At 44.9% G+C, this 15,114-nt stretch overlaps 1 protein-coding gene and 1 long non-coding RNA gene across 2 annotated transcripts; one reads left to right on the top strand and one right to left on the bottom strand.

Annotated features, from left to right (window-relative positions):
* Window positions 1-1,970: 1,970 nt before the first annotated feature.
* LOC112468118 lies at window positions 1,971-2,585 on the bottom strand. Its single transcript, XM_025037158.1, has one exon. It carries the CDS (start codon window positions 2,583-2,585, stop codon window positions 1,971-1,973), a length of 615 nt encoding a protein of 204 aa, XP_024892926.1.
* Window positions 2,586-13,925: 11,340 nt separating this feature from the next.
* Window positions 13,926-14,822, top strand: LOC112468117. The gene is made up of 3 exons (XR_003042354.1): window positions 13,926-14,001; window positions 14,077-14,321; window positions 14,564-14,822. It is a non-coding gene; the product is annotated as an uncharacterized LOC112468117 (long non-coding RNA).
* Window positions 14,823-15,114: the final 292 nt, after the last annotated feature.

Here is a 15,114-nt window from a genome sequence, read left to right on the forward strand (position 1 = left end):
AGTATCGAGAACCGCAACTCAAGTTCCTTGTAGAACCTAGAGAACTAGCAGCGACCGGTAGAGACTGCCGTGTGCTTGTTAGAACTCTCCGCTCCGCTCCGCGCGTAGCCTAGTAGCTCTTGTGGCAAATATCTCATATAATATGGGACATTTCAAAAAATTCATAAGAATATTTTTTGTAGATATTTGTCTGCTCTACAACTTTGATCTCTACAAAAATTTCAAAATTTATCGTATTTGTGGAGAAAAACAAATTTGTTTATAAATTGTTAATAAAAAACATACTTAGGGATAGCGGAAAATGGCGGAATTTGAATATGTTGTTCAGTATATTTTTCTGAACACAATGACGTAATAAAACCTTGTGTTGCAATTTTTTCTAGGTACCCCCTCTTTTTTCCGTATTTTGACTGGAGTATATACGGTTCGAATGGAAATGCGTGTGAAGAAATTAAGTTATGATTTATATTTTTAAAAATTCATTTTTTATTCTTCTTCTTTTACATATTTTTTTGTTTTTACGTACTACGGTAGCGCACTAAAAAATAAAACTGCGAGCTCACAATCGACGAGCTGATGTTTATCGAAGGCATCGCTATCGCGTATTACATTCAATACTTGCGCAAGATCCGTTACAGTGGACGCGATTTTGGAGAATTGCGTGAACTTGACATCGACCGTCTCGACAATACTCAATCGATGAAACATCGCGTCGACGCACAGCATTTCGTCGTCAAGCCGTCCTACGGCACATACCCTTTTCGGCAAGCCGCCTTGCGGCACACACACACACACACACACACACACACACACACACACACACACACACAAGGGATGTTGAGACGCGCCGGCCGCATGATCACGACTTCCTGCCTACGCTCGCTACTGCTTTGCTTTCGCTTGCTTGCACGTGCCTGCCTTGCTTTGTTTTTTGCATGCGGAATCAGACGAGGACACTTGAGCGGCCACGAGGCCCGGACAGGACGAAGCCCGACGGAGCCAAGGCGACCGGGGCATCCCGGTGAGTCGCTTTTCGCTTTACAATCTTGCTGCATGCGCATCTTTCGCGTTATCGTTAGTCGTGAGGGGATCTTAACTACCCCCCTCTGGTCCTTCGAGTAAACTCGCTTAATTTAGCAAATCTTGCCTCCGGGGCGAAACAATCCCCGTTCATAAAGCTTAATAATTTAAGAAAAAAACGAAAAACTTACTTGTTACACTTGTTCTCGTACGATGGAGTTTCATAATCATCATCGTGAATCGGTACGTAATAATTCATACGTCTACTGCCACTGTTACCGCCGTTGCTTCCTTCAACGGAATACATTCTTTCTCTCGGTTATGAGAAGTGAACACCTTAACGTGTTTTCCACATCGCATAGTATTGGTAGCATCTAGAATATTTAAAGATTTGATATCTTTGTATCCGCATCCAGAGTCTCGATGTTTAGGTCTTTTCTCGGTTTATTCTCAAGCAGATCCATCAGCCATTCTTGTTTCTGGCATCCCTTGACGTACACGAGAGTCGGCATCTCGTCGTCGTCGTTGTCCTCTTCCTCACCGAGCACGGTTGATGTAATTAAACGCTTCACCTTGCTGTACGGCACGTTTCCGTCTTCCCATCGTAGTCCATGGTGATTGCGAATTAACCAGGAAGCGCACGATTTGTCGGATTTTGTGAGGAGATTCCACGGCATGGGGCATGTAAAAGTGTAATACACCAGAACGGCCACGTTTCTCTGCACCGCCGCCTCCTTTACGACAAATTTTATCCCGACGAAACCTTGCAGGTCGACGAACGTTGGTGCGAACATGAAGAGATATCTCTCTTTCTTTGATGCGTGAATCGAGAGGAATGACGCGCGTTTCACAACACTCTGATTTTTATATCCTGCTCCCTTTTTTTCCCCTATCATTTTGTATCGGGAGTTAAAGAGAGAGAAAATTTTCGTCGACGTTGCAGCGAACACTCAGACTATTTTGCGCACCACGTTGGTCAACGGATTGTACTCGATCACGCGATCGTGTATGACGAGACAGTACGCGGAGGTATTCGGCGGTACGTTCTCCATGCAATCGAATTCTAGTCTGACATCCACGGTGACGTTTTTGACGGATTTGTTTTGTCGAGAGCAATCGATGATCACGAACGGGCCGTTACGTTGAAAAGTCGAAACGGTGAGGTTCGGCTCGAGATATTCGTATCCGTAATAGTCCTTGCAGAAACGCGCGTACATATCGTACAGAATCGCCCATCTGTGTTTACCAAAGTCCAAATTCAAATCGTCGTACGGATAGATTTCCAAATTTAGGTAGAGTTTCACGTTGGTCAATTTGCAGTCGTCGAATCGGCTCGTGTCCACGGACATGACGTTCTTCCGACCCGTTTGCAGAGCGAAGACGACGTATCGCGGTTTCTCGAGCTGAGTCGCGGTCTTAATGGCCCATGAGTGCTTGGTCGTGTTCTGCAACAGGGGATACTCGTACAGATCCCACGAACGGAAACCCATACTTAAATATCGTCCGTTTTTCAAGGCGAGCAACATCGACAGCTTGTTGACCTCGCTCAATACCACGTGAGACATTCGCCACTGTATCTTGAGTAGTTTGACAGCAGGCTCCAACGCGAGACTTCCCACCAGACAATTGTTGTCGGTGCGCGATCGTATCAAGATTAATTCGTGACGAGCGTTGATCACCACGCGTTTGTAATCCTCGCAAAATTCCAGTAACAGGTTGAGCGGTACGCAGAAATTGAAGTATCCGTTCGGGTTATTATGTGGTTCTCAGCCCGCGTTTCGCAGGATCACGCTTCTGTCGGACGATACCGTTACGTAGTTCTTAAGCGTGCTGGTTATTCCTACGTTTCTGTAGTGATCAATCTCCACACCATCGAGCTCGTATCGAATTTCGTCAAACATGAACGCGACGCAATTATTCCCCAATACCACGTTATCGGCTTGGTCGGCTGCTCTGGTCACCGTCAATGTCCCTCCGACGTTGAGCCGACTTTCGCGCGGCAACGTATACAGATCCTGATGTTGTATGGGTATTCGTATCTTGTCGCTATACTCGAACGTTGTGTTGGCGTACGGGTTGTACGTGTGAGTCTCGATCTTGACGATGCGATCGTCAAAGACCGGCTCGCCTCCGATGTTAAGAATTTTAGTCATCGTTCAGATGTTTCGTACCGCGAATCCCAGAAATTGTAAAAATTTAACGTTCGATGCGTTGAGCTTCTTTCTCGTCTCTGTTTTCGTCTCTGTTTTAACGCTACCGAATGTCGATTTGATGATATCGTCGATCGTCGCAGTCGTAAAGATATTTTTATCTGTCGCGTGATCCGAGTCGTTCAACACGAGCATGTCACACGTCGCGCGTTATCGCTGTCGCCGTCGTACGTGCAATCTGACGGTGATCTCTTCTCCTCGAAAATCGAGCAATTGTCCGTCTTGATCCGTGACGCGTATCGTTAGATCTGTAACGCTTCGCGCGATGATCGGCAGGTAAATGATCTGCGCCGGCGTTTCCGATAACTTATATTCCGGTGGTACGCTCGGTGAAAATTCGTGTATTGTGTGAACACGTTTGCCGTTGCTGTACGCATCCGTGGTCACGTTACACTTTACGCAGATAATGTTTACGTTGATAATATTAATCGACGCGTCCGATTCGTGCCACTGTCCCGGCTGCAATATACGCTTCGACGAGAATCCCAGCAGCAATCCAACGTTGTTCGGTTTGTTAAAGTTCACTCTCAAAGCGCACTTGATCTCGCTCTTCATCGTATTGTAATTTGCGCGGAGCACTATCGGGTATTCCGCGGCCTCGTCTTCGTAGCCGTTCGCGCGAGCGGTCGCCTCTCGCGTGATATTCGCGACCGACGTACGATCGTCGTTGGAACGATTTACGCGTCGCGGGCGTTTTCGTGAAATTTCGCGTTTCAAAAACTTATGTATGGCTCGTATCTCGTACGATCCCTCGGGAATCGTAATTTCCGTGTCATCCTCGTCGAAATAAAATTTATTGTTCGAAGAATTCACGTTCAGAATCGTGTGATAAGTCTCAAAACACGTTAGACCGAGTTTGTAGTCACCGTCGCTCAGATCCACGGCGGGAAAATAGTGCTCCGCGAGGATGCTGCTCTTCCCGGTCAACGTGAACGTTATAGAAATGTCGGCGGAAACCGTTAACGAATACTGAATCACCACGGCGCACCGTCAGGTTTTAAATTAGCGTCAATCGTCCGGAGAAATCGCAGGCGCAATTGTCCAGAGATGCTCTGATCATATCGCTGATAAAACGTGCAATTGTACTCAATCTTCGTCACGCTCGGCCCGAAATATTGCACTAATACTTTCGGCGGTCGAAGATTGCCGAAACTGTCGAAATATACGACTCGATCTTCCCTCTTCGCGTACGCTACCCAATGAGTACCAGGACCCGCTGCATCGTCCAAATTCACGATACCGCTCTCGTTTCGACGTACACCGCCGATCAGTAACAAATCACGCATGAAGACACCTCTGAAGAACGGTACGCGCATACGCCTTGTCGTAATACCCGCGGGCATATTTAACGTCTTTTTGACGTTTTTTTTTATTTTCGACGCTACTCCTCGCCCGCGTTTGTGCGGGCCGAGATACAGCCCTCGTCCATATTTGTACGGAGCGAGATAAAGTCCGCGACCTTCCACGGCGCAATTGTGACGTTGCATCTCTTCCAGCTGACGCCGCACGGCTTTGTTATCGTTCACGGCCTTTGCGACTCCCGCCGCTCCGCCGGCCAGAGAACCGAGAACTCCCAACAACGGTAGAATCGGCAATACGCCGCCTCGTTTCGCTGTCGAAAGTATCCGTTTTTTTGTCAACTTTTTCTTCACTTCGATTTTTTCGTTTTCAAGCCCATTCCGAGCTTCGTCTTAGCCTTCATGGACGCCCAGACTGCTGTAGCGGCAGCTCTCTCTCCGAGAGTCAAATCTCTCGCGGTAATGCGTTTTCGCGCTTCTGCAGCGAGTATCTCGTCCGCCGCGTGTCTCTCGGTGAGATCGCGGTTACGCGAATAGGCTACATCGTGCTCGCGACACGACGCGTCCAATGAATTAATACCTTGATCGCCTCTCGCCAATCGTTCTTGTAAACGAGTTTCCGGACCGCAAAATTGATAGCTGGGAATGTGTAATTCGAACGGAAGTGCATTTATCGCGCGATTTAACAGGCCTCCACTATTTTTTTTCGTTGACATTCGCCGCAATCCTTTATCATTGGCGCGGGTCCGTCGACGTGCGTTCGCTACCACGGTTGATTGTAATGTTCGTAACAGCGAACCTCCAAATCCGCCCTTATATGTTCCATAAGCTTGTCTCACACGTAGTGGACGTGATCGCCGCACGTTTGCAGCAGAACGGCTTTCGGCACAAATTGCAGCTGTTCGGCGCTCAAGTCGCGAATATCGGAAGGTCTCGACAGTAGAACAAACATTTTTGCTACTGAGCGATTTGCGGTTCCGCTCGCCTATAAATAGGCGTTTGAGTCAGCCAGAAAGTCGGCAGTGTGGAAAAAAAATGAGATTCGTGCGACAAACGTTGGCGATTCGCGTGACGAATTGCGACGACAGATCACGGTCGATGGGAGGCAACGCGGAGAAGCGCAGACACGGTACGATGCTGTCGGCTACTATACGCGCGATCATTTGCGGCCCTTCGAATTGCGGTAAAACCAACGTTCTGATTAGCTTGCTGGAAAGTCCGCACGGTGTACGTTTCGAAAACGTGTACGTGTACTCGAAATCGCTGCAACAGCCGAAATATCGATATCTGGAGAATTTATTGACATCGATTGACGAAATCGGCTACTTTACGTTCTCCAATAACAGTGATGTCATTCCACCGAGCGACGCGCGTCCAAACTCGATCTTCGTCTTTGATGACGTAGCGTGCGATAAGCAAGACGCTGTGAGAGAGTATTTCTCAATGGGCAGGCACTCGAGCGTCGACTCTTTCTATCTCTGTCAGACGTACGCGAGAATACCTAAACATCTGATACGTGACAACGCGAATCTGCTGATCCTGTTCAAACAGGATGGTACCAATTTGAAACACGTGTACAACGATCACGTGAATACTGACATGTCGTACGATGAATTTTGCGCGTTGTGCCACGATTGTTGGCAACAAAAGTATGGATTCGTAGTGATAGACAAGGACAGCGCGCTTTCGAACGGTCGATACAGAAAAGGATTTAACGTGTTCGCGATACCGTAAAAGCGATCAGTCGTTGCCGATACCTCGTCGGAGGTGAAACGTTAGCGTTACAGAAAGAGATCGACACTCTGCTTTTTTTCCGCGATGGCTGCGATCGACGGGAGCGAGAATATTCGCGAACGCGAGAAGGTCGTGAAAGAGATTGCGAAGACGAGTAATTTGATTCGCAAGAAACTTCGCGCTTTGAAGACCGGTAAGATCGAAAAGGACATTGAGTTGGACACGCACTTTAAACCTCTCATCGGGCCGTTGAAAAAGATCGTTGACAACTCGAGCTTGATCGCGGTGAAAAAAGAGGAGCCGACGGAGAGCGACGCTGACGCGAAAATCGAATCGCTATCCGTTCAACAGCGCGGGAAGGAAGAAGAGGAGAAGGAGGATGCTACACCGAAGAGAAAGAGGAAACGATTAGACTTCTGGTCGGATCGTCATCGACACCGTGTAAATCTGATCAATCAAAACGATCGATAGTATTACCGATAACCTCTACACCGATAACCTTTACACCGACGCGAACCGTGCAACGTACAAGTCCCGAATTTCTCAAAAACGTGGATGTTTTCGAAACCACTGACGACTCGATCGGGACGACCGTTCAAAAGCGGTTGCAAACGTCGGAGGGTCGAGAATTGTTTGTAGAAACGTTGCAAGATCACTTGGGTCCACTGAGCCGAATTTACATTGCAGAGGTTTTGGGCGCATGTCCAACAATAGACATAGTGGACGGCGTTTATCTCGGCAAGAATGAATTGATGCTCGGTAATAAACGTTTTGACATGGACAAAGCGGATAACATTTATATCGACGGCGTACGCTACGCCGGCACACCCGGTTATTTATGAGTTGATCTTCAAGAAAATACCCGATGACAAGCTCTACACGGAGGACGATAAGATTAAGTACAGGAGCATACTGTTGACAATGACTGTTCATAAATTCAAACACGATCCTCCCGAGCAAATAAAGGGCAACGTGGGATACAAGTATCAATTTGTAATCTCACCGTTGATATCGACTGGATGATCCAAGAAGAAAAAATCCGGAAAGGGATTATTCACGCCTCGCGCGATGACGCTAACCGATAATAAGGTCGACTACGTGCACTGGGACGACCCCAACGAGCTGGTGGATCGTCTGCGATTGCTCGACGCTTCGCGTCAAGCTGGCAACAATGCCCACGACAACGAGATCATGTCGATCATCGAGGAACTTCGCGAAGCCGGGCTTATTATAAATTAAACGGTGCGACAGCGATTCGTTTAATCAGCGCCGAAATGCCGATCAACGATTGTTCGAGCACAGCGGAGACGCGACAAATGCCATTTCGTACCATCGGTGGAGCGGATTAATGAGAAATTTTGTACGCAATAACGCTCTGTGTCGCGCCGCCACGGACTTTGACGCGAGGTCGCGCAAGATTCGTCGCGAGGCGCAACCTGAGACTGACGGTGACGCGGTTAACAAACTATACGTTGATCAATTCTTTAAAATGTTGAGCAATCAACGAAAAGAATCAGACAAAAAGCTGACTGCGTTCGAGAAAGATCTGCAAGCGTTACGAACTGCGATAAACAAGCTTCGACGTGCGAATATCGTTGAATCAAATGCGACAACGAACAACAATGGACAAACGGTTCAGCAGAAACGACTATCGAAAGACGACGAGTGAAGAGAGGCAACGGTTAATTAACGACGGCGAGGAACGGCAACGAACGATTCGAAAACGGTTGTCGGACGGCTCTAACGGTTCAAGAACGGTTGTTGGACGGTTGTCGAACGGTTCAAAAACAGCACAGAAACGATTGCAAGCGGTTTAGAAACAGCTGCGAACTACGCGGAGACAGGAAAGGCTACAAACGGCTAAAGAACGTCGACGACGACGACGACGATGAGTGGTAAGAAGCAGTTAACTGACGACGACGAACGACAATGAACGATTTAGGAACGATTGTCGAACGGCTGTCGAACGATTCACGAATGGTTCAGAAGCGGTTACGAACTGTTCAGAAGCGGTTATGAACTGTTCGCGTCCTGAAGCTGCAGTCCTCTGCCCCTTCGACGTTTTCTATGTCGGGATTGGTCGGTTCCCCCGGCTTGTTGTACGGCTCCGCCATGCCCTGCGCTGAGTCGGTCGTCTGGGCTGCCTCGGTTGGCTGATGTGCTTCGCCGCTGTGCTCGGAAGTCGACGCTGAAATGGGTGGTACAGCCATCGATTTCATTCTCCTCGGCAAATCCTTGATGAGTATTTTACTCAACACGGATTTCTTAATCTCGTCGACTCTGGTGGGTAGTTTGAGTTGTTCCTCGGGTCGAACTTCTTGTCGTTCTTCCTCGCTGCTCGTTTCGGTGATCTCCTTGGAATATCTTTTAATTTGCTTCTTTGCCTTCGTTGCCGACTTTCTCACCTGCTGTTTCTTGATTATTTCTGTTTTGATTACTGTGGGCTTGTTTGACTTGGTCGCTGGAGATTTTGATTTTGATTGGCCGCTTCTACGATCCTTCTCGGCGCTCGCTTGCTGACCCTTCTTCTTGATTGGCTGCTGTTGCATTGGGATTGGTTGGTTTGCGCTCGGCGTCTTCGGCGCTATTTTCCTCAACGTTCCCATATCTCCGGATGGTAATACTATTAATTGTTGCTGACCTTCTACTAATTGTTGCGGCATTATCATTATCCTCGGCGTTGAAGCTGTGCTCGACGTCGTCGCTGCACTCGTGGATGCTATCGCTCTCGGGGTCGCTTCGTTGATTTCGCTCGCCCTCGTCGACACTGTCACTGCACCTTGCGTAACTGTCGCATGTATCTCGTATGAGAATTGTCTTTTGTCGTCCTTCTTTCTCAAGTCGCGCACCACGTAGATGGTCTTGATATCCGCCACCTCGTTTCCTGCGTCGTCCTTGATCGTACGAGTCCCCACGTCGAATACGTTTCTGCCGCGGGCTTGTTCGCACTCTTTGATTATCTTGATGGTCTTGTTTTGTGCCGAAATCTCTTCTCGATCGTACGTCTCGTCGTCGCTTTCCATGGGAGACAGTTCTCTTTCGTATCTCTCCATGTGCATTATTCGATCTTGACGCACTCCCAGCATGCGCTGTTGATCCGTGTATTTTTTCACTTTACGTTGGAGGTTATCCTCCCATCTCTCCAGTCTTCTCTTCTCTCGGCTCATCTTTTCGTTCTGTGGCACTTTACGAATATCGCTAAAACTTTTCTGAGCTCTGTGGACTCGAGCTATCGAGTGTCCGTTCACTACGGCTGCTCGATTGTATCTGCCGTTATGGCGTTCGCCACGCAGTGTGTCGCGCACACGCGTTAAGGCTGCTTCACATCCGTCGCTCGTTGCAACTTCTAACTCGCCGTTGATTGGCTCGCGTATCCAATGTCCTGAATTGCTTCTAAATTTTATGTTGTAACTTATTATATTCAATCTTTCCTGTTCGGAAAATATTATTTTGCTTGGATCTTTTATGGATATGCATAATTCTTCTTCTAATGCGCTGTTAAATGATCTTGTTGATCCTCTTGACGATTGTATTGTTCTTTCTCCTTCGCTATCGTAATTTTCGTTTTCTTCTGGTTGATTGTTACCATTTTCGTCATTTCGACTATTTCAATCGGATGAATTGTTGTCCTCCGGATTTTCGTTTGCATTTTCACGTTGTTGGTTATTATTGTTATTATTGTTGTTAAATCTTCTGTTAATTATCTCTTGAATTTGATTGAAACAATTTGCGATTTCTCGCTCTTCTCCTTCGCTCATACTACTCTCACTTAACATAATTTCGTCCGGTGACTCTAATTGGTCATCTTTATTTTCGGTGTCTTCGTTTTCCGAATTATTATCCTCCTCTTCGTTTTCTGTTTCAGAATCAGTCAGTCGACTGCAGGATGCTAAGTGAAACCTCTCTGCCAATAGCGATTTGACTTTCGTCGCGGGTTTCGCAACGTACGCTGGCTTCGAGTTTTCTCGTTCCACCGCTCCTTCTCCTCGGCAATCTTCAGCTCAGTAGTTATTATTTCTCCTTATTATTTCCATTACTTGCTTTTTTCTCCTCTTCCATTTATCATATTCTTCTTCTTCGTCTTCCGATTCGTCATTGGAATCCTTGTAATAATCTTTCAATCTTTTCCATTTTTTATAGTTGTCCTCGTCTCCTGGATCTTCGCCGAAGTCCTCTTCTTCGGATTCTTCGCTTCTCAGGTGAGTATCTTCTTTTTTCTCATTATTTGATTTTAATTTCTTCTTTTTATGTTTCAGGTCGTCTTGATTTCCTGGATCGTCGCTGGAATCTTCACTTCCGCTCCTCAGGTAAGTACGAACCCTCTTGATGTGAATGAAGGAGTCATCTTTCTTATCGAAAGGCTCCCCCACTTCTTCTGTCTTGATAGCACTTATTCTTTCACTAATTTCTCTCTCTATTTCAGCTATTCGTTTTTCAATGTTGTCCTCATCGGATTGTCTAAGTTTTTCTTCCTTAGGTAGTTTATCACGCTTTTCGGCGTTCTCCTCGGCATTTTCGCCTATCTCCTCCTTAATTGGTTGGTTATCCATTTCTTGCTTATTAGCCGGTTCAATTTGCTCCTCGGCATTACTCATTGTGTTTATTTGTCTCGAGGTGTTCTCCTCGGCAATTTCTATTTTAACTTCATTCTTGATGTCTTCCTGTGATGTACTCAGTTGATAAATATGCTCCTCGGCATCTTCGAGTTGCTCCTCGGCATTTTCGATTTTTATTTTTGTCTCTTTTGATTGTTCACTTTTATTCTTCTCGGTTGTCTTCATTGTTGACTCACCGGTTAATTCGTTAGTTTTACATTGCTTTTCGGCAGAATTGTGTTGCTCTTTGGTAAGATCTTCATTGATGTTAATATTTATTGTTTTAAAACGTTCATCGTACTCCTCGGCTTTCTGGGTTAATATCGTCCAATCGCAGTCCGAGTCGGCATCGTCCTCTTCCGATGACGTTAATTCGTGCATCGTAATCACGCAAACTTCTAATTCGTCCTCTTGACTGTCATAATCTTCTGAATCTTCACTTTGTGAATTAATATCTTCATTCGTCGAATCATCATCTTCCTGATGTGAATCTTCATTTTCGCTGTGCAAATTGTTACTTTCTCCGTCGCTATTATCTTGGTCCTCTCTCAGGATTGGTCTTCTGTACGGTCTTAACTACCGTGAGTTGTAGACTCCTTTCGGATGTCCATCCAAACTCTCTATCAAGTAGGCATTTTCGCGCACTTCTCTCGCCACACGGTATGGACCATCGTAGACTAGGTGAATCTTGCGAGTCAACCTTCGATTTGCATCCGATCTTCGGTGCAATTTGACCATTACGCCGTCACCCGGTTGTAGCCTAGATGCCACCTCATGCTTGTCTGCCTGTATCTTTCTCTTTCTAGCCTGACTGGCTAATTTATCTTTCGCCTGTTGTACTCGTTCTAGTCTATCTTCTTCATTTTGCTGCGTAGGCATCGGTTGCAATTCGTCGCAAACGTGCCAGTGTGTTTCCACGTTATAATGAATTTCATTGGGTGTATGACCCGTTGATGAATGAACGGTGTCGTTTATGACATCTTCCGCTCTGCTTATTATTCTCCACCATGTGTGTTGTCTATCGCTGGCATATGCCCTGATAACGCGTCCAAGTTCGCGCATCACTCTCTCCACCGGATTTGACTATGGGTTATAAGGCGAAGTTTTTCTCGTGGTGATTCCACGTTCTGTGGCAAAATTCCGCCACCTCGCCGTTATAAATTGGCCTCCGTTGTCAGTCAAAATCTCTTCCGGAACTCCCACTTCTCTGAAAAATCTCGATTCTAATGTCTCGACTATGGTATCAAACTTCTGGTCTTTGATTGAATAGAATTTTGTGAGTTTCGAAAACTGATCCATCAGTACTAATATGTATTTGAATCCTTGTCGTGTCCTTGGCAATGGACCGAACAAGTCTAAAGAAACCGTTTTCATTGGTTCTTCAGGCAAGTCGTAGTATTGTCTACCAACTGTGGGCCTGGTGTAGTATTTGGTCATTTGACATATTTTACACGACGCTACAACGTCTCTCGCTATTCGCGCTACTCTAAATGTGTGAAAATACTTTTGCGTAAACGCTATTACTTTATCCGTCCCGAAATGTATCAGTAAACGGTGAATTTTTGCTATTAGCCCCCATGTGTGCTTAGGTGGGACTGCTACACGGTCAGTATCGTCGCATCGTACTCGGATCAAACCGTCTCTTCGGTAGACCTCTTCCGGTTGCTCCTGTACCGCTATTTGTAGTTCTTCGTCTTGTGCTTGGATCCTTTGTAACCACGGTATCCATTCTTCTGTATTAGCTCCATTGTAATGATTTCTGATCAGCGCTATGCGCTTTACGTCATCTTCCTCCGGATCTTCATCCTCATTGGATCTTGATAGAGTATCCGCAATTTCGTTCTCCTTACCAGAAATATGTATTATCTCTAGGTCAAATTCTTGCATGAATTCGAACCATCTCGCTATGCGATGATTATTTTGAACGCACGTACTCAAAAATTGTAGAGCTTTGTGGTCAGTGTGAACTCTCACGTGTCTCCCCATTAAGAGAGTATGCCATTTTCTTAAGGCAAATACCAATGCTAAGCATTCTAATTCGGTAATGGTGTAACGCACTTCGGCGCCTTTCAAACTCCTGCTTAAATATGCGATCGTGTATTTCGCTTCTTCTCCCTCACGGTATTGGTATAATCTCGCACCCAATCCGGTTCTCGCTGCATCTGCGTTAATTTCGAACTTCATATCGGGTCGTATCAGAAACAGGCTAGGAGCTTCTTGAAATGCCCTTTTGATTTCATTGAACGCCACTTGATGCTCGCGCTCCCAGGCAAACTTTACTTCCTTTTTCAGCAACTGCTCCAATACTCTTGTCATTCTTGCTAAATTCTCAATGAATCTTCTGTCCCAGTTTATCAATCCTAGGAACATTTGTATCTCCTTTTTATTCTGTGGTCTCTTAAAATTCATGATCGCTAATCGCGTATCATCGTTCATCTTTGCTTGAATCTCGGTGAATGTGTGTCCCAAGAATTTAATTTCCTTCTTCATGAATTCGCACTTCTCCAGATTTAATTTGAATCCTACTCTTCTGAGACGTTCGAAGACTGTCTTCAGGTGTTGAATGTGCTCCTTCAATGTTTTCGACGCAATCATGACGTCATCTAAATAAACTATCTCGAAGTCGAAACAGTCGTCTCCCAAGGCTTCTCTCATCGCTCTTGTAAACGCTGCTCCAGCTGTCTTAATTCCAAACGGCATTCTTTTGAATATATAGGTCTGTCCGTCAAACATGAATCCGCAATATTGCATGGCTTCCGGTGTCAATGGAATCTGCCAAAATGCTTGCGAGATATCAAGGGTTGTGAAATATTTCTTTCTTCCTACTCTTCTGAAAACTTCCTCGATGGTTGGCGGTTGTGCATGGTCATTGGCCATTCTCTTATTAATCTCTCTCGCGTCTAAACAGAGTCTAATGCTCCCATCTTTCTTGATTACCACCACCAATGGATTAATGTACTGAGTCGCGGCTTTTTCAATTATTCCTTTTTCCTCCAGTTCTTTCATATACTCGCGTACTCTTGGTCAAGGTCGGTAAATGGACGACGGCGCAAAGGAAGGTCTTCTCACGGGCGCCATTTTGGGTCCACGAAGTATGTGTGAGTGTGTGTCGTACGAGAGCGGCAGTCTGTATTGGTCTTTCAGGTTTGTATTCTGTACATATGAAATCGAACACTATTATCGAGCATTATTATTGAGCATTATTAATTACATTTACAGTCACGGTGACACTACGAGAAAAGCGACTGTGTAAAATAGGAGGTAGTGTAAAATTTGTGGAAGGAAGAAAATATTTAGTTCGAAACGGAAATACATTAATAATGCCAGCTTGTTGTGCAAAGAATTGTCGTAATCGTGCGGAACAAGGATTTCGTTTATTTAGATTTCCTCGCGATAAACAGCGTAAAGAAATTTGGAGCAAGCAATGTAATACATATCCGAAAGAGAATTCGAGGTTATGTGAGGTATTGATAATATTATTTGATGTAAATAATAATTGTATACTATGGTGTTCAATTGTAAAACCTAGTACAGGACAATTTGCAAACCAAAAATTATTAAATTTTATTTAACTAAGACATAATAGGTATCGAGACTTAGCAAGTGTGTTATTAATATACTAGGTTTTAAAATTGTGTAGTTAAACATTTGCTGCAATTCTTGACAAATATAATAAATAGGCAATTAATATTTGTTGTCGTTGCAGTTTCATTTTGACGATTCACAATTTGAAGGTGGGCGGCAGGATGGATGGCACACATTATAACCCAATGCTATTCCTACTATTTTTGTAAATGAGGAAATTGTTACTGAAGGTTTACGAGATGAAACTGAATCTTCTGCAACTATTTTTTCTGAAGAAAGTTTACGAGATGAAATTGCATCTTCTGCAACTATTTTTTCTGAAGAAGGTTTACGAGATGAAACTGAACCAATTGCAACTATTTTATTTGAAGAAAATGTTATTAATGGTAAGTGGTAAATATTATGTTATGTTATTTCAAACATTTTAATCACAATCTTATCTTTTTTTGTAGACACAAATGTTCAACATGATGATCGTCAGCCTGTGTTTGTTTCCGCAGATACCGGAACTCAAACTGCGGAAGATAGTAATGTTACAACATTCCAAACTGCATACTATTCTAATAATAATGGAACAATCAGACAAGCCAATTTAATTAAATATTTTAAGAAAGAATTAGTTCACACACAACAAAAAAATAATATACTTAAATCAAAACTTGGAAAAGAAAG

The sequence above is a fragment of the Temnothorax curvispinosus genome, unplaced genomic scaffold (genome assembly GCF_003070985.1).
Source record: "Temnothorax curvispinosus isolate PA1 unplaced genomic scaffold, ASM307098v1 QBEX01018101.1, whole genome shotgun sequence".
NCBI lineage: Eukaryota > Metazoa > Arthropoda > Insecta > Hymenoptera > Formicidae > Temnothorax > Temnothorax curvispinosus.